The following is a 19,894-nucleotide window of genomic DNA, read 5'->3' as shown; positions in this document are numbered from 1 at the left end:
TCTGCTCGACACTAGCAGCATTATCTGCTCGAGGCGAATGGTGTCATCCAAATGGGACAAACCCATGTTGTTAGTCTCAAAGGTAACAAAGGAACCAATAGAATCAGAATTCTGCATGAGCGGTGGATCAGGATAAGCTCGATGCTGTTCATATGCGAGCTTGTCCCTGTTAATTTTACGGGTTTTAGTATCCATGACTTTGGACAATAACTAATCAATACTTGAAAAAATTCTTTTATAATCATGCTCGTAGCGACTGAGATCAGAATCTATTCTCTTTGCATTGTCAAGTATTTCTAGTTGTTGTTTAAGATCAAGCATTTGTTTATCATAGTTATTGACAAGCATTTCTAAAAATTCCAAACCTTGTTTGTCGAACAATTGGATAAGTTGTAAATGGAATTTTTAATAACCACAGATGGATATTTCCATTGTCGCAAACCTTTAGGTATTATTTGGAGCCTAATACACTCTCTGAAATACAAAATTTCAATTTGTAGCTTTTTGTATTTCAAGAGTTTAGGATCAAATTCTTTAAATTTGAAAAACAATGTCATTAGTCTGCTCTTGATGTCCATGGTATTGAGAAAGGTTACCAGAGTCTCATACGTGGAACATACTGGGTACTTTAATGAAATCGTTTAACGTAGGAGTCTCACCTGCATGATTCAAATTGTTGTTGAACCCATTGCCTGCTACGGCAGGATTATTGTTAACACAACTACCATCCGTCGGTGTGTTTGCAGACTCTCTTCAGCTCACTGGACTGGAATTGGTGTAGATAAACAAGAAGTTTGTGGAATATTATGACCAGAATTAAAAATTACGCCTGGTCTTGGTCTAACAGATGGATGCATTCCCTGATCAGACATTCTCCTCGTCAGGTCATCTACTTTTTGCAATAGCTGCTGGACCAAAGCTGTAAGGGTACCAATGGCATTCGCCTCTGAAGTAGAAACAATAGAACCACTACCGGAGTGGTTTTTGGGACTTAAAGTTTGAGACTGTGGATTACCACTACTTTCAGTCATAAACCTTGAAAAAAATGCACAAAACAAAACTGATAAAACGAAAAAGAAAATAGAATCCACAAATATTTCATTGTACGCTTTTGTGCACTACAAATGAGTGCACTTCCTCAGACAAATTTACACACAATGGCAAACCTTACAGTGTTAACAAACACCAATTTACAAATTTAATCAATTAATTATTACAGCTACCCTTACATTTAAAAACACATAGCATAATTAAATGCACTCGTGAAAAAAACAATTATTGTATTAAACCATGTACCAGACTTTCAAAATAGTTTTTCGTTATTGGTATATATTACTAATGTTAAACAATGTCTCTTTATAAAAAAATATTTTTTATATTTTACTTTTAAATGTTGTGTTAAACAAAATTAATATATACCAATAACGAAAAACTATTTTGAAAGCCTGTTACATGGTTTAATACAATAAGGTTTTTATATTTGTTTTTTCACGAGTGCATTTAATTATGCTATGTGTTTTTAAATGTAAGGGTAGCTTTAATAATTTAAACTAATTAATTAAATTTGTAAATTGGTGTTTATTAACACTATAAATAAGGTTTGCCATCTAAGGAAGTGCACTCATTTGTAGTGCACGAAAGCGCTTACAATAAAATACTTGTGGATTCTACTTTTTTTTTTTTATGGGTTATTTAGTAACAACTAATATCAAAAACCTTTTCACAATAACTCCACAAGATTTAGACATTCTTTTGGACACAGTTTGTCTCAGCAAAGGAAATAGGTTATATAAATTCATGGAATTGATTACTATTTTTGAAGGAGAGTACTTTCAAACAGAAATTAAGTATGGCCATTGGAGCAGCTATAGCACCTACATTTGCAAATATGGCTTAGTGAAATGGAACGTGATTGGATGGCTGAATCTAAGAGAACATTCAGACAAACAAGTGCTTTTAGATGATACATTTGTATTACGGAAGGGGACATTTCCAAATTAAGGGAATTTCTCTGTTTGGAGAATACTACACAATTTTTAAGTTTCACACAAGGTATTATTTTTTTGGATAATCGTATCTACAAAGATTTTAGAAGTAAAGAATATGCTTCCAAAATTGATGTGTCTTAATTCTTACATCCACTACACAAGTGGAAATATTTACAACTAAATATAATGTGGTAAAAAGGTCAGTTCATTAGATTGTCATGCTTAACACTGGATGACAATATTTTAAAATGCAAGTCATTAAATGACATACAGGCACACACACACAGGCACACACACACACAGGAGAAATCTCTCAGAACTAAGGAATCACTGATAGTGGACTCTTTAGAACCCACATCAACAACAACCCGCTTCTGACTTACAAGTTAATCTGGGGAGTTGATACAGGGGAATAGATTCTCGAAGAGTGTGGGTTTGGAAGTGTACAGAAGCCAAAAACTACAGCCAAAGCGGTCAATGATGCAAGTGGCTGATGCATTCTCTACACTGCATTCTTTCCCTGCAAACATGCTGTAATGGTGTGGAATGGTGAATCAGGGCCTTCTTTGTTAAAGTAAATGTGAAGACCCTCCTGCATTAACGGCTCATCACATCACAGACAACACCAATAAATATATTTACAGGTAAAGCTGGTTACCAAGTCTGCCTGCATCTTGTAATTGGATTTTCAACATCTCCATTGGTGTAGTAATAATGACCTGGCACGTCCCAGCAGCACAACCAGAGAGCATTTCTTTGATTACAGTCAGGCCCTTCCTAAAAGAAAGAAACATAATAAAATGGTAAATCACTTAATACGTGTACATGCCTAGGCAAAAAAAGGTCAGGACACAAGAGTGTTTTTCCACTATTAACTTGTTCTCCACTGCATCTGTAGGAGAAATTCCTTGTGCATCCACTACTTTGAGGCTCTATGATACAGGAACAGATGAGAACACTTCCTGAACTGTAAATCCTATTCACATTGTAAAACTCAAGTTGAAATAAATACACCATTTAAACACAAACGTATGGACAATTTCCTTAGCTCAAACTGTTATCTTATGAACGAACCAAGTATTTGGTCATTTTATCAAAAATTCTAACATTACAGATAGTTCCTTTGTAAAACCAGACAGTCATTTTAAATAAATGACCATTAATATCCAAAATAGTACACAATGCTCAGAAATGTCAGCAACAATTTTGGTCTGCTGTTAACGGCTTGTTTCATGCATTTATCTGCAAGCCGATCATATTTTAAATTAAACACATAAGGACTACTACACATTCTCAGCACTTAACTTACCTGTTAGCGTTTGAATATTAAAATATGGAAATAATAGAACAGGTGTCATGAATCAGATTTTTTTTTTTGTTCACTATGATGACAATTTCTAAAATGCAAAAAAAAAAAAAAAAAAAATCTTCCTTTTCACCAAATGCCTATTTTACATGCAGAGAATAAAAAAGCGCCCCATCCCCAAGTATCAAATTTTGGACGATCGGGTAAAGGAAAGAGAAAAACCTTTACAAAGACTCAACTGATTATGCTGTAAAAGTAGTTATTTTGGTACTCAAGAATTAAATGAGGAAGACCATCAGTATAACTGACTCACAAAAGAACCACACTTCATTAGCAAAAGCATTGCAAATGTTTAGGGGGGTATGGCTACACCTTCTCCTAAATTTTATGAGCCTGTTACAGAATTTCAAACTTGCTCACATTTGTGTCAAGAAAGGAAAGGATTGCATGTACCAATGCCAAAGTTAGGAAACGTTTCCAGTTGCAGTTCTACATTTTTCCACATTGCTATCATAATTAAGGATAAAGACACTGTTGTCTCAAGAGTCATGAATGCAAGTCATTGCTCCAATGCACAAAAATGTCCTCCCATTTAACTAGACACTACCCTTTAGCCTTCAAACTCACTTTGAATAATGCCCGCATACTGCAGTCAACAATGGCAATACCCTCAAATTGAAGGCTGGTCTTCAAACATATTAGGGATATACAAAACCTGCCTCTGTTAACCACCAAAACTCCAGGAGCATGTAACAAAGCCTGACAAACTGAGCTACAAAAATGATACATGCAAAGATCACATAACATGTATAGAGCAGAAAATTAAATTAAATTTCTCTATGGGAAGCCCTGGTAATTACTTTTAGCCCAGTTTCCTGGCAGAAAAAAGCCCCTGGACCATTTCATCAGCCCAGATAACAAATGACCAAACAAACGAGTCATTATTTCTAAGATCTCCAAATAAGTGTTTGCGGCTTCTCAGGAAGATGCCCTCCAGTGCACAGCTCCACAGACATTACTGCCTCCCTTCATAAAGCCATTAGTGAAGGTTTACTACTTTTTGCATATCCTTCCAGAAACCTACCCCCTCCCTCTCTGCGCCACATAAAATCATTTTCATTTGAACAATGCCATTGCTTCCTATTGTTCATTCTTCCCTTGGCTCAGGTTGGGTCTATATTAGATCACTGAACGCTTAAGCGAATGGTTATTAATCGCCCCTATATAAGCGAAAAATTACTGTTAGAACAGCAATTTTTTTCCTAGGGAAAAAAAAATTACATTAAGTGGAGGGCTTCGCACCCCCACCCCCCTATTTATATACCTACTCCGAGACTGCACTAGTGTCACAAACTGCAAAGTAACCAAGCAAATTCCTTCCCAGGGAAAGAATGCGCTTAAAAGCCGCTTCGATATTTTGCCGTTTCAGGCTTTTGAGTTCGACCAAGACGCATTCAAAAGAATGAGTCTTCGGTCTTCTAATAGGGAACCAGCTCAGTCATCACATTAAGCTCTTTAACTCTTGTTCTGCCCCTTGGACTTTTCCCCATACTATAAAACGTAGTACCCGAAGGAGCAGCCAGAGTCCATTTTGCCCACTTATGCATACAGATTGCCAATAACTAACCCTATGATGCACCACCTACCATTGTCATTAAATGTATTAAACTATGCCCTATACTTTTAGTAATTATTACTCCTTCACTCTTGTACTACCCCTCACCCCACCCCTTCCTAACCCTTCCTCTTGGGTTTATAAAGCAAAAGAACTGTGTCTAACCTCTCCTCTTTAAGAATCAAAGATCCCATCTGATGTTCCAACGTAAAATCCCATACACAGCTTCCCAGACACTTCCCAATACAATCCTGCTGACTCGTACCAGCTTACATCATTTCCAAGATGGTCAAAGGTTTCCCCATCTTTAGGAATGGTCTATGCCCCGCATACTGCAGATATAAAAATCAGGTTTTAGCAAAGTTCCCCATCAAGGCTTCAGAAGAGACAGCATCGACAAGGGGCTCTTTGGTGGGGTAAGAACACACAACCCTCCTCCGAGACATGGGGGTGGGCTGCAGTCAATACCTGGGTGATCCCAATCAAAGGTGGTGCTCTATCATGATAAAACTTGTGTGGTGTTGTGTGTGCGCGCGCACGTGGAGAAAGGTGCCTGACTGAAAGGCAAACAAGACATGCTGACAGTAGTTTTATGGGTCAAGCATATAATTCACAAAGCAGACAACTTACGATACCGTTACATATAATAACAGGCTCTTCCAATAATACAGATAAGGAAAAGGGAGAAAAAGAAAAAAAAAAAAAAAGAAAAAAGGTACAGCTTACCCACTCTTCGAAAAATGATGCCTGAAAAAGTCATTTGCAGCAAGTTTAATTGCTTTTTCTGGGGTTACAAGGGTCAGGTTAACAGCAGCACCTGGAAGTAAAAGTAAAATGGTTACAAATGCAGTTTTAATCAGATTTAAACCAAACAGAACGCAAAACAAATTTGTGTTTTCTAATTTATTTTTTATATGTAAGCAGCATCCCTTAAGTATAATATACTGAATAAACTATTTCAAGAAGTTTTTGGTCTAGGACTACAGTTACAAATCAAAATGCCAGTATTAATGTCACTGCTAATCATCTTTTTTCAGCTTTTCCCAGTTAGGGGTCGCCACAGCAGATCACCTGTCCGCTTCATGATTGGCAGTGGAGATTTACAGTGTCGAGTTGCCAGCCCGGCGCCCAACCTTCCACAGAAGGCACACAAATTCACGCACTCATGCGTGGGGCCAATTTAGAGTATCCAATCCACCTACAGTATGTCTCTGGGATGTGGGAGGAAACCGGAGCACCCGGAGGACACCCACGCGACCAGAGGACATGCAGACTTCGCACATAAGGCACCCAAGCCAAGAATTGAACCAGAGAACCTCTTGCTGTGAGGCGGCAACGCTAACCGCTGCACCACCGCGGCCACCCTATTAATGTCACTACTAATAAGGGTAATAAAAAAAAAAAAAACTTTTACTGAGATTCCTGCACTGCTGAAATATTGAAAAGTACTAGAAATGTTTAAAACACTTCTGCCTTAACAGCTATGCCATGTAGTGTTATACTGTACTCCTTTAAATCAAACAGCATATTATACCAAAGGGCTGCAGTTTTAACATTTTATTTCAAACAGTGTTCTCAATTTTTAACCTTCCCAGTAGGGACAAGGAAAACCACATTTACATTATCAGCTTAAAGAAGAAATTAACAGAATTTAAGACTCCGCAAGAAAAAAAATATATCCATTTAACAAATTTTAAGTGGGGAAAATTCCCAAAACTAAGAGAACACTTGACATGCAAAAAATTATTTTATAGTCTGTATATAACATAACGCAGCATGTACAATAAGAAAAGTACATATAACCAATACACTAAAAAGTAAGTAGAAGAGATTGTAAAAGAAAAAAAATGGAATTAAATGACAAGGAGAGCCTTGTAAAGCCATGCATGTTACTCGCTCAAAATGAGAAAAGTGAGAAAACAGGAATTAGTTACAGAAAGGGGGAAGGAGAAAAAGAAAGAAAATGCAACAACTAGCATACAGTGGACAATGCTGAATTTGCCCGACACACACTGCATTTATGATGGTGCTGTTCTGAAATGTTAGCATCTTTTTTGTCCAGAAAAGATCACTGTAGCGGACTATTATCAGCAGCAAGAACAAATACCAGCTCTGGGCAACCTGCCAGAATGTTTACATACTTTCTCTCACCATTTTAGCATTAGTTTTGTGTGTTATTGGATCTTAAACCATTAACCTTATCCTTACATTACACATTGGCAAGCCTGAACACTGTCTGCTGGTGCCATGCTCTGCGATTTGGAATTGTACTAGTCCAGCTTCTCCAGACACTACTCTGGAGTCACTACTCAAAACATGTCTAAAGGGCTCATGGCCTTTTTTTTTTTTTTTTTTTTTTTTTAAGGCTGCACACATTAGCAAACAATTTTGAAGTACTTCGATAGAACAAAAATGGGATATAAATTTGTTTCAGAAGCCCAAATTATAGAAATCCCAAGCCTAAATCATTCAGAAGCCACGACAGTGACCACATGAACAAGAGATCCAGTTTCAAATTGTTTCAGAAGCCCAAATAGAAATCCCAAGCCTAAATCATTCAGAAGCCACGACAGTGACCACATGAACAAGGGATCCAGTTTCTCCTAGCAGCTGAGGTTTTGAGACCAGAGATAATGTTAGGAATTTTTTTTTTAAACATTCCTGGCTAGATAGATGCAATTAAATCTAGAACAGGTCAAGCTATAGCAGAAAGGATATCAAGAACTTATTTGGTTTTGGAAGAGAGGACTTTGGCAATTTGTGGCAAAAAGTACATTTCATAACCACTGTTACCAAGTATGATAACCACAGGCCATCAACCCCCTTTCCAGACTGCAGATCATCAATTAGTATGGTAATGGCAGGTTTTCAATACAGTGCAATGCAGACAGCACTTCTGCTTCATGAAGGGGGATGATGCTACTACATTTCCTGGCACTTCATTTGAGCCCTTTTTCTAAGCACTTAAGTTTAGTTAGCTCTTTTTGGCAGGTATATGTATCCAAACTGGATTTGACAACCACACAGAGGTTGCAGGTATCAAACTTTAACAAGAGATCACCAAGAAAAATGTTAAGGAGTATGAAAAAAAAATTATTCCATTGAGGCTTTACCTTTTTTTTTTTTTTAAATGAAACTGCATGCATTAAGTATGTATGTAAGAACCAAATCAGATCACATGTTATAAGAACACAGCTGGTGATCAGAAAACTCCTTATTTACAATTTCGTATACTTTATTCTAAAGGACTATAGCTAAATAAGGTTGCCTTCTTCATATGTTCTAAGTAAATTCAAAGCAAAATAACAAACAAAGCAGCAACAAGCAATTTTTATGCATTCGCATGGTTAGCATCAACAGAATTTAAAGTTGCAACTATTTTCTAAACTGTTCTGAAATAAAATACTTTTGTCTATCTTATTAGGACACCTAAAAACATTTAACCTAAAATTTAAGAAAAGGTGGAAAATTACAGTTGTTTGATGCACAGCTTTTGATTTCGATATCGTGCACAGAGACAAACACACAGATGGTTAGCAGAAAGAGCAGATATGAATACAGAAGTCTGTGACAGGGAGAAAGAAATGATATGACCCTTTACTTTAAAGATGAAAGTGTAATAAAGCAGGTTCTACAAAAAAGGGAAAACATAAAATTAAGCCTGATTACAATGGTAAGCAGTACTTTAAAAACCATTTTATGATTTGATCCAACGTGGCTTCGCCAGATCGGCTAGCCCTCAAAATCCACGGCGACCAATGTCTGCAATATGAAAAACACAGATGCAGCAAACAACATTCTACATTTTTTTTTAAACTGGAAAACTCAACAAGTGCTCTAACAGTTACATATAAATCAAGACTTAAAATTTTAAAATATGCAAGTCATACACTTGTTATACCTCACCTTTTTAGACACTAAGACAATTAAGTTAGGAGTCTGAGTGACTAAATGCTAACAGCTAGTTAAAGCAGCAATACTAGTAAAACTTGTCAATGCTGGAAATCTGTACATTTGGCTACTACATTTTCATTAGTAGAAGCTCGTCAGCCATATAAAACAAGTTTTGTGGGGTTTCCCCATGTGCCCACGTGAAAAGTTATGAACCTTCCATAGGATTAAAGTTTTTTTCCTGTTACATAAAAATAAGCTCAAAACCAAAAATGAGACTCTCCTTTTTAGCACTGTTGGCTACAAAGGGATTTTGAAAAGTTTCATATGCTCTTGATTTCCAGGTACAATACTTACTGAAATGTTACAAATGTTTTCTATAATGAAAAAGCTACAAAATGGAATCAATTAAATACTAGTGAATCAATTAAATACTAGCTAAATTAAGTTATGTACTACAAAAAAAGATAATCAGTTTTATGTACTGCATACAGGAGTTTCGACTTCCTAAAAATACTCTAACAGAAATAATGCATTTTAGTCTGATGCATGTCCCCCAAATCATTCCAACACATTGAGAGATAGAGAAAACAGACAGACCCCCCCAATGGTGGGAAATGGGACTACTACTTATACAAACTATCTTTTTGTGGCATAAAATTCCTGAATGTAACATATTAGGTACTAGGCTATCTGCCCGATGGCATTTATAAGCCTAGCCAGAGTGTGTCAGCTTTCGCCGCCCCATTGATTAATTAACTGATCCCTCTGTCAAGCAGAGCCAATGAAGTGACCCCCAGGGGTGTATTTTCTGTTACCCATAGGTTTCTCTTGAAGAGTATTAGTGAGGGACTCTGCCTGATGTAATTTGGAATTTTGTTCTAAAGCATGGGGAGTCTGTGTGACAGGAATCTATCCCTCCAGCATGTTCTATTTATTGTTGTGGCGAGGTTTAGCTCACTAGAGCGCGTGGCTCGCAGTGACTTGGACAAATCCATCAATTCTGAGTTGGACATGGCTTTGTAAGCCAGGCAGACAGAGATCACCTCTGAGTAAGCGATATGCCACTTTCAGTCGGGCTGCATAGGACATATGTTTGAGACCAGTAATCCTCTTGGAAGTGTCTTGTGAGGTACATCTCAAATGGAGCATTTTACTCTAGGATGGGTCTAATGAATGTCGAGTACAGGGGCACTATAACCTCTTTATTTCTAGATGCAAACCCTTTAGTAATTAGATGGGCCACATAGGAGGAGTTCCCAACTACTTTGGCAATATGATTGTCAAAGGAGAGATTACTATCTACCTGGGTCCCCAGATCTCTTATTACCTCTTCTGTATTAAGGGGGCTGCCACCTATGTGGTAATTCATGGGTGTTTTGTTTTTCCCAAACGGGATGACTATGCATTTTTGGCATTTTGGCATTTAGCTTGAGGCCATGACTGACACCAGGTGTCAGTCTCAGTAAAGCCTTTTGGAGGATGTCCGTGTCAGCCAGAGAGTCAATTATGGCTCCCAGTTTGCAGTCATCGGCGAACTTGGTTAGCCATAGTTCTCCTGTGTGCTTGTACTTCTGAGAAGTATATGCTGAACAGTAGGGGTCCCAGGACAGAGCCTTGCGGGACACCACTTGTGACTGGTTTAGAGCTGGACCTGGAGCCCACTATTCTTACCATGGGAGTTCTGTCTGTAAGCCAACCCATCTCGTGACGTAGCGGCTTATGTTCGGCTGGTGAGTTTTTCTTCAATACCCGAGTGGGGAATGATGTCGAAAGTCGTGGCGAGGTCAAGGCAGGCTGTGTGAACCACCTTTCTCCCCTTTCCCTCGTCTATGGCCTTGGTGACTGTCAACCAGGTTTAGTAGGCATGATCTGCCCTTCACAAAGCCTAACTGGGTCGGGTCAAGTGTTTGGAGGTTCCCAATGTCGTTGTTAATAAGTTCCATGAAGATGTGCTCCACAGCCTTGCAGACCAGGCTAGTCAGGCTTATGGGGCGATAGTTACCAGGGTCAGTTGTGGCCCCTCCTTTGTGGAGGGGAATAACCGTTGCTGTGTGCCATTCTATGGGCACGTAGCCTGTGGAGAGGCTGTGGTTTAACAGCATGTTTAGGTGGGGGGGTTAGTTGGTTCTGTAGTTTGTGCAGGACGCAGCCTGGGACACCATCTGTTCCCACGGACGCTGTTTTTTTGGCTTTTGAAAGGGCCGTTTTCACCTGTGCATCTGTGATTTTTTGGGACACTACACTTTTCCGCTACTGTTGTGGGCCCGTTTGGAGGTGAGAGGGGGGGTGAGTTTGTACCAAATCTATCTGCCAGGATGTTGGCAATATCAGTAGATTTAGTATATTTTGTGCTATTTTGCACTAGCTCAGTGCATATTTGCGAGTTGCCACAAAATTCTTAACATAGGGATGGCACGATCCAAGTTTCTGCATCTTGGGCAGTGTTATCCTTTAGCATGGGGGCTGTGAAACTTAACACCTCTATCTTAAGTAAGGTGAAGTTTGCTTTAGAAAAGTTTTTTACTGTGGTTTCCTTAGTTGGGGATGGTGGTGGGGTGTAGACATCCAGAGTGATTAGTTTATGGTCTGATCTAACCAGTGACGGGTTGACCTCCGGTGTGGAACACCTGTCACCCATGTTGGTGATGACCAGGTCCAATAGGTTTTCACCTCAGATAGGGAAGTTTACCAGCTGATCCAGGACGTTTGAGTGGAATTCCAGGAAGCACTGGGCCTGGGAATTTGCACTAGTATCCCAGTGAATGGTAGGGTAATTTAAAATCGCCTAATATCAGGGTGTTCAGTAGGACCTTCATGTCGCCAGAAAGGTGGAGTGGTGGTCCTGGGTCATGGAGGGTGATCTGTAGCAGGCCACAATTTGCATTGCAGATTTGCCCGATGTTAGTTGCACATGGATGATCTCAGAGGTGGTCTGCTGCACCACTAACCTGGAGGTGTGGGTATCCTCGATAAATATGGATACACCCCCTCTGATGCTTTTGCAGGTTTTTATTTAGAGCCTCAGAGTATGATTTTGTGTTTTTATGTGCATTTTTTGTCGGTGCTGTTTTAGTAGGTCTATGTGCGGCTGGAGGTGTGGTGCAAGTGTTAACCTTCTCCTCTTGACTGTCTGTTCCAATCCCGGGTAGAGGCAGCTTAGCTTCCAGTATGGCTGCATAACTGCATCGCTCGCATATGTTAGTGTTTTGTAGTAGGAGGAGAGGGTTGTCTACATGAGGCAATTGTAACATTTTCTATGAATTTGGAAAAAAAGAAAATTCAAAAGCAACTGAATTTTCACCTCTTCTACCAATTTGCTGTCATAGTAACTATGTACATCCCAGTATCATACCCGATTTAGATACAATGAAGACAACTAGTCGGACTGATTTTTTTTAGCACTGTAGCATTGATTTCAAGATGTAAAACAGTCAATTAAGTTCTTCTAACAAATAATGCTGACTGTAAAACTTCAGTAAAAGAAACCAGTATTGCTGCTTTACTGTTTTAAAAATGCAACTGTTTAGAAATGGAATTATTCATGTCAGAAAATTCTGCACCGGACAGGTGAGATTGCTTTCAACCTCACCAATACTTTCTAAGCTACCTACTTGTACTAGAAAAACCTGACATTGCACTGTAATTTTAAAAACAGATGCTGTAAACAGTCATAAAAATTGCCTGCAGTTAACACCAGGTATACAGAACATCCACTGAACGTGGTTACCCCTTTTTTGACCCACTCATAGTTTCACTGTTAGCATTCATCTGAGAAATCTCCAAGAGCACAATTTCTCCCTGTTTAACGCAAGGGTGTAGCTTTGACCATGTAGATGACACCCCCCCCCCCACACGAGAAGACAACCTGTTTAATCAGACAACAACCAAAATGTGCATTTCCTTCATTCAGTTTTGTTTAGCTAGGCATTGCATGTGCGTGTTACACACACGCACACACACACACACACACACACACCCCCACCCCCTGTAGATGGATAAACAAATTATAATTTTATATATATATATATATATATATATATATATATATATATATATATATATATATATATATATATAAATAAATAAATAAATAAATAAATAAATAATGTGCCCCATATAACATATGTACCCCATATAAATAAGGGGCACAGTCTTCATACTCTGCAGCACTTATCTGAACATGTTCAGTTATTAATTGTAAAATATTAATCTGCAGAAAAATTACTTTCTTTGAGGATTCATGGAATTTCAAGGCAATCGAGTCTTGTTACCACGTATGATTGGCAGCACCTACCCCTTAGACCATAAACTCTTTCTCGAGGGCAGGTGGGCCAGTTAAGGCTGGGTGAATTTGTAGGTGACCATCCAATTACCTAGGTCCATTTGTCCCATCTGAAGGATGATGGGGATATCACTGCTTAATCTTACCAAGCAGTCGGTTCCTGAAGCGCGGGAGGCACTGCTGGATAAAAGGTCTCTCCATCTCATTTTAGTTATTTGCTGGAGAAGATTCAGGTTCTTGGCTCTGCTATTTGTGGAATGAAGAGACATGCGGAGATGCAAGAAATAAAAAGAAAAATGGGTCTCTAATGGCATATTAAAGTAAGGTGTAGTTTTCCCCTGAAGAGTCTATAAAAGGGGCAGTGCTTCCAGTCCCTTTCAGTAGCTTTAGGTTCATAATCTCCTTGGATAGGAACCTCAAGACCGCCCCAAGGCCTTCTAGTTGTTTGATGCAGTAAGGTACATTCCAAAGGGAGTACTGAACACTTTGGATGAAAGAGAATAACCTCTAGATCTTGAGAATATTCCCTTAGCAATCATATGCATCAAGCAAAAAGATTTTCCGATTACTGTTATGTGACTAATGAAAAAGAGGATTCATCAATCCATGATCCAACGTACCAAACAACGACTTTTATTTGAAGAGGGGCACCGTCTGTGCTGTATGCTTATAGGAGGGGGTTATCTACCAAATGTTTTTATGCTTTTGCTGAAGGATGAGGTAACAGGAGACTGAAAGATGAGGTAACAGGAGACTTAACATTAACTGCAAACCTAGCTAGCCAGTAGTCTTGGTTTCTAGCCAGGAGACTAAAAAAGTATATGTTGAAAAGAAGGGGTATCAACACACAGCCCCAGGGGGCATAACTGGCTGCCTTCATACTTTCTGATGAGACACCAGCAACTCGCACCATAGAGATTCTGCATTTTAGCTAGTTTGCTATCAATCTTACCACATAAATATTAAGCTTACTTGCAATACCAGCATGTGGTGTGGTGACAAATGCCTTGGCCAGGTCATAATGTACCCTGTGAAGAGCATGGCCACAATCACCAGCTTGTGTAACCCATTTGAAGTCAACCAAATTCATTAGGCAGGATCTTCCCTTAGAAGTAAACTGTTCTGGGCCAAATCTAACTAAAATTTTTTATATCAATGTTTTAAGTGTTTTAAAGCTGATCAGAAAACCTTTGTAAAATGTCAAGTGTCATTATCATTCCCTTCCAAATGTCTCACACACACACACACACACACACACACACACACACACACACACACACACACACACACACACACACACGTGAGTGTGTGTGGTTACAAAGAAAAAAAAAATCACTACCAGTTGAAAGAGATCTGGCACTGGAATATGAACACACTGAAATACCCAGAAATACCATAAAAGTGTTTTGTCAAGTACATTATGCACTATTAAATCAAAACTTTTCTAATATGAGCTCCTGGTAACACCTTTTCAAAACACGAACCTAAACCACCACTTCCCCACAATATGCCAATATCAAACCAGAGTTTGAATGTAACATAATACACTTGAAAGAGTTTGCAACTTCTCAAAGCTAAAAGGATCAAGAACTAGGCCACAACCTACCCACACATTCAGGTCAATTACTGTAGCCTAAAAAAGTAAACCTTGGTGTCAGCCAATAAGGAGTGGGTTTCTGCTCATAAAAAAGCAGAGCAAGCAAGCCTGGCATTAACCTTTTCGCTTCAAACATATGCGTTAAGAATGTGGCTAGAACCACAATAATTCCTCTGACAAGCTTTAAAAATACTGCCCCTTCAGCAGTACAGACATAAAACTGAATCCAAAAATGATGAATTCTGACGAAATTAAATTTAGAGCACACTGTGGTAAAAATTGTAAAAATATCCAAAGCAATAAATTAATGCTGAAGGGCAGAACTTCCAAGTGTACAGACACAATCACAGTTTAACAGCTTTCAAAGCTGAAACACTTTGCATTCCATACATTTTCTGTATCAGTATATCACAGCAGCTAAAGCTCTATGTTCTACAATGAAACAACACTAACACTAAGTGTTCTCAACACAAGTCATTTTTGTTTATGATCAAAGATCCTATTATATCACTATAAAATATACTGAATTTGGAATTAGTATAATCAGTCTATTTAGAACTTGGAGGGGTGTATGGAAGCAGCCAATGGCATTACACATTCTACTTTTAAAGTTCTACTTAAAAGCGGAATCTTATTTAAATGGTTTGAGAATTCAACTTATGGATTTTATGTATGCTACTACTAGAGATGCAGAATAGTGAACAAACACAAACAAATCATTTTTGTCAGAAACAGATGGCCCCCACCCAAACAGCTTGCATCCTTGTCCATCTTCTGGTCTAATGCTGCCACTAAACTAGGGAGGTCCAGGTGCCATGTCCTGCAACGAATGTGATCTAGTTGTATACAGTGGACCAATATCCTATGGGTGAGGATGGACCCCCCCCAAGTGTTCAATGTACAAAGCCATCCTGCACAACCCCTGCTCGAAGACTAACTGTTGGGGAACTCCTACCACTTTTAAGAGTTGAATTAATCTGAGCTCCTCAGTTAACCCCATAACTGCAGTAATAATAAACTAACCTGGCTTACAAACAGTACAAGTGGTCACCTTACCTTTCACCAGCAGGCTGGCTTTACTTGATGAGATTCTTGCTGACTGGAGAAAAAGTCATCATGAGAACACCACCTCAATAAAAATGTCTCACGTTGTAATCAAATATGGATTACGACTTAATTGCTTCAGTAAATTTTCATATAAAGAATATTTCCTCAACAGGATTTAGAATTAAACTTAAACATGAAAACATGTTTTCTATACAAATGTAAACAACATAAGGGCACTCAACCATGTCAGCTAGGTGGGTAGAATCCAAAGCAGCACAACAAAACATGTAAAAAGGAGTTTGATATAAAAAGCTAACCCAAAGGTTGTCTACACAGGTTTGACCTATTATGTCCCTGGAAGGAAAGCATCTATTTTCGGGAGGCGTTAAATACACATATTCACAGCAAAGACACCCCTGACACAAATACCACAAGCAGCCAATTTGTTTACTGCAGTGCCTTTTCAGCTCGCTCTTAGAATGAGCGGACCTTTTTAGTGGCAGGAAAATGATGCAAAGTGTCAACTAGCTTTCATGCACTCATGCACCCTGCAGAGACCAAAACTAGCAATGAACATCCAGGTTGAGGCAAACCATGTTACTGTATTCTGAGCTCTATGAAATATAATCGGAAATAATGACTTAAGGAGAATCAGGTTACATCCAACAAAATGCATCTCAAGAATGCAAGGCACGGGTTCAAGGAGGAATCTCCCTCAACATACAAGACAGGGTATCGGATCAGGAGTCCTCCACAGGAACACCTAGACTGAAGATGAACTTCTGCAGATAATGAAAGACAAAGCAACAAACCTGTGTGGCTAAAAACAGGAGACAAGACTGCCTTTTCAGCTAGGATTGCAAAGGTCACACAGCCCCCTTCATTTTACAGGGCAGTCTCACAAAGGCTTACAGGAACCTCAGGAGCCACCAAAATCTATGGTGTTGGACAAGGACTGTCACTACCACAGAAATCACAACCTTGGGCAAATTTCTGAAGTTCTTCCACTGCATTGGAGCACCCAAGGCTCAGTCTGAATAAGGTCAAAGCCTGCCAAGAGTCAGACACCACCACCATGGGGAGAGATGAAGGTTAGTTTTCTTTCAAAATCTTCAGTGACAAAAGATTAAGTGGTGGGAGGGATGGGCAAAAGCCTCCTCTTCCTCAGCACTTCCGAAGGAGGAAGCATAACGCAGAAAAACTGTGCCCTTTGCAAGCAATCGTCTAGTGTCTTAACAGGTGAATTCTGGAGTTTCAACCATATCTGGAAAACAAACCTACCAACAGACAGATATTCCCCTTTAGGTCGCAGCAGTAGTGGACCACTCCCAGACTTGAATGAACCTATTTCATATCTCAGTCTCAGGTGCACTACTTCTGCCTGCTCTTATCAGCAGAGGCTCCAACAGGTATGTCACGACTTAAGGACTCAGCTAAGCTTCTGTAATGCGCTCTTAACCCCCTGAACAACGTGTATGCTTACAAAATGGCAACGCTCGAAAATTTTAAAGGTGGCACATGAGGAAAGATGAAATTCCAATAACAAACAGTGTGGTGAAATCCATTACAGTAAGTCCAGACAGACAGCACAGCTCTGTTACATTCAAAGCAGATATTCCAAAACAAAATATTCACATGCAAGCAGCCTAAAGGCACCGTATATGAAATACAGGTCTGAGCTAAGCGGCAAAGGGGACCCAATCAGCTCTCTTTGGGTGTTCATCTGTACCAAGGAGGCACTTTCAAAAAATCTTATTTACACAAGATGAATGGCAATATGCAAACTTAATTTACCTTGAAGGGTTTTGCAATCTCAAGACTGGTTATTACTTAAGGAACTGCATAAAAAAAAAAAAAATCCTTGCACAAGGGTTGTGGGGAAACCTTCAAGAAGCTTTGCATAAGAAATAGTGAGTTGGCTTCAAATTTGTTGTGGAAGGAATTAAGCAGCAGAACCACAGTATGCTATTCCATAGGCGTCTGTCACTAAATTCTGTGTAGCACTAGTATAGTGAAAGCAATGCACAGCACTGGGAGACCCAATCTGATTTAACTAAAAAACGACAAGACAGACTAATTGTATTAAATTACCTCTCTCCCCCAATACGAGCGGCAGGCAGTCAAGTTTTACAATACTACCACTTGGTGGTCCACAACTTGCCCATTTCAGATATCATCGCAGTCTGGATACATTGAGCATTCAAGATGGGAAGGCAGGGCCTTAGCCCTCCACTTCAGCACTAACTGAAAGGGCCCTCAAAGACAGCTTTACACCTTGCTGAGTTGAAGGCACAGTGTTAGGGATGCACTCCAGCCACAGGAGGTACAGGCAGTGTCCCATTAAGATGGCTCTATGATCCAAACAAAGAACACTGGTGGGCCTTAATGCAACTCTGGCATTAAAACAAAAGAATCACAAATGCAAGCAGTAAGAATGCAAGTGGCTGAAGGAAGGGAGGATGGTCTCCCTGTCAGTCTCACCTCAGGAGATTGGACAGCTTCCTCCTATTCATTAGGACAAACATGGGGGAGGACAGCCGAAAGCCAACAGAGAGGCAACATACTGCTTCAACAGCCAATTTTGTATTTTAATGTATTTATTTTTTTGCAGACTCTTAATTTTCATTCAATTTGTTGCAATTTGCCTTTAACAAACTAGATGTTCAAAGTTGAATGTCAATCGTTTTAGGCATTTGAATTCTGGAGGAAAATAAAAAAAAAAAAATAAATAATAATGCCTGAAAGCAAACAAATGCTTACATACCAGCTTCAGATCTTGCAAAATGGAGAAAGCAGCCACACAATTAGCAGACCTCCCACCAAACTATCACATTTCTTCCTGACCTAAAAATAAGCAGCCCGACCTAAATATTACAAGTCAGACAACATTCTCACTTAAAACTGAAGCATTACTGCTGCTATCTTGACAGCCAACTATACTGCAAAGTTGAAATTTCAGAACAAAAGTAGCAACTGAGCACAAGTAATCACTAACGTGCATGCATTTGCAGCAAAGCATTACATTCAAGAGCTTACCTCTGTACATTCCAAAATATCCCTCAGAACGCAGGGTCTTGATCAAACAATCCAGCCTGTAAAATGTATACATTTAAATCAAGAATACAGCTTAGTACTCCTATCAACTGTTTTAAGTATGTATACACCAAACAAGCTATGGAGACTTTTGAAGCTAAAGATAAACAACTTTACACCCAACAGTACTACAAATACATATTCATTACAAGATGTGGGTGCACTAATTAACCATGCACAACTTAAGAGAAAATGCACCAAAGCAAATACACACTTCAAAGGAAATGGTGTGTAATCCACGCCAACTGCAGAGTGCTTCTTGGGCCAATACCTGGACAGAATCCAAAGCAGTTATAATTCAAGAGGAGGGCAGAAGACAGAAAAAGAATACTCAATGTAAAATTTCTTTAATTACATTCCTAAGTCAGCGTCAGTACTTTTTGTAAACCTTTTAATTTTCTCTGCCATTACTAAAACAGAAATTTCCCCCAAATAACCTCTAGTGGGTTCTTCTACCAATTCTTAATTTTCTTCTGGGATCTGGTTGGACCAAAACCTAAACTATCAACATCACAGCTCTACCAGCACCACCCTTTGTGTGCACTCTCTCTCGGGACAGTTGGAAGTAGTTTCACTTTAATGGTCAGAAAGTTGGAAGTAGTTTCACTTTAATGGTCAGAAGAGTAATCTTTCACCAGATAGTGAAGATCTACATTGGCTTTTTTGTACTGTGTCCTGCTGGGACAAGAATTTCAGGCCAAAGTCTCTCAGCTGGAGGTGCTACAGGGTGGAGCCAAATACCTCTCCAGGAGCCAAAAAGCTACCTTGGCTTCTCAGTTCGGTGTGCTGGTGAGTGGAGAATAGTTGAGAATAAGCATACAAGATCCCAATTAAGATCCCACACGGTGAAGTGGAATAAAACAACCGGAATGTTCCAAAAATCTCCATTATAAAAAAAAGGGGCCTATACTATTTGTATATTGAAGCTGCCACACCACCATTTGCCACAAAAATGTTGAAGCCAAAACAGTGGTACAGAAACCCCAGACTGATACCAAGCCCAACACAAATGATGTGGTCAGTCCAAAGGTCTCTTATAAACAGCAAGATTAAACCCACTAACACGACATTA

At 39.2% G+C, this 19,894-nt stretch overlaps 1 protein-coding gene across 1 annotated transcript in view; it reads right to left on the bottom strand.

The window, feature by feature from the left end:
- LOC122806214 (mitochondrial glutamate carrier 1-like) overlaps positions 1-19,894 on the bottom strand; it is a 67,065-nt gene that overhangs the window by 37,044 nt on the left and 10,127 nt on the right. Inside the window, exons 4-6 of the mRNA XM_044076442.1 lie at positions 18,766-18,821; positions 5,636-5,726; positions 2,647-2,765 (exon numbers count right to left, since the gene is read on the bottom strand). Coding sequence (XP_043932377.1) covers positions 2,647-2,765; positions 5,636-5,726; positions 18,766-18,821 — 266 coding nt within the window. The remainder of the gene's footprint in view (positions 1-2,646; positions 2,766-5,635; positions 5,727-18,765; positions 18,822-19,894) is intronic.

This window comes from Protopterus annectens, chromosome 7.part0 (genome assembly GCF_019279795.1).
Source record: "Protopterus annectens isolate FY-2018-M chromosome 7.part0, PAN1.0, whole genome shotgun sequence".
Lineage (NCBI taxonomy): Eukaryota > Metazoa > Chordata > Ceratodontiformes > Protopteridae > Protopterus > Protopterus annectens.
Note: the sequence above shows the minus strand (reverse complement) of the source record. Positions and strands in the feature narration are given on the sequence as shown.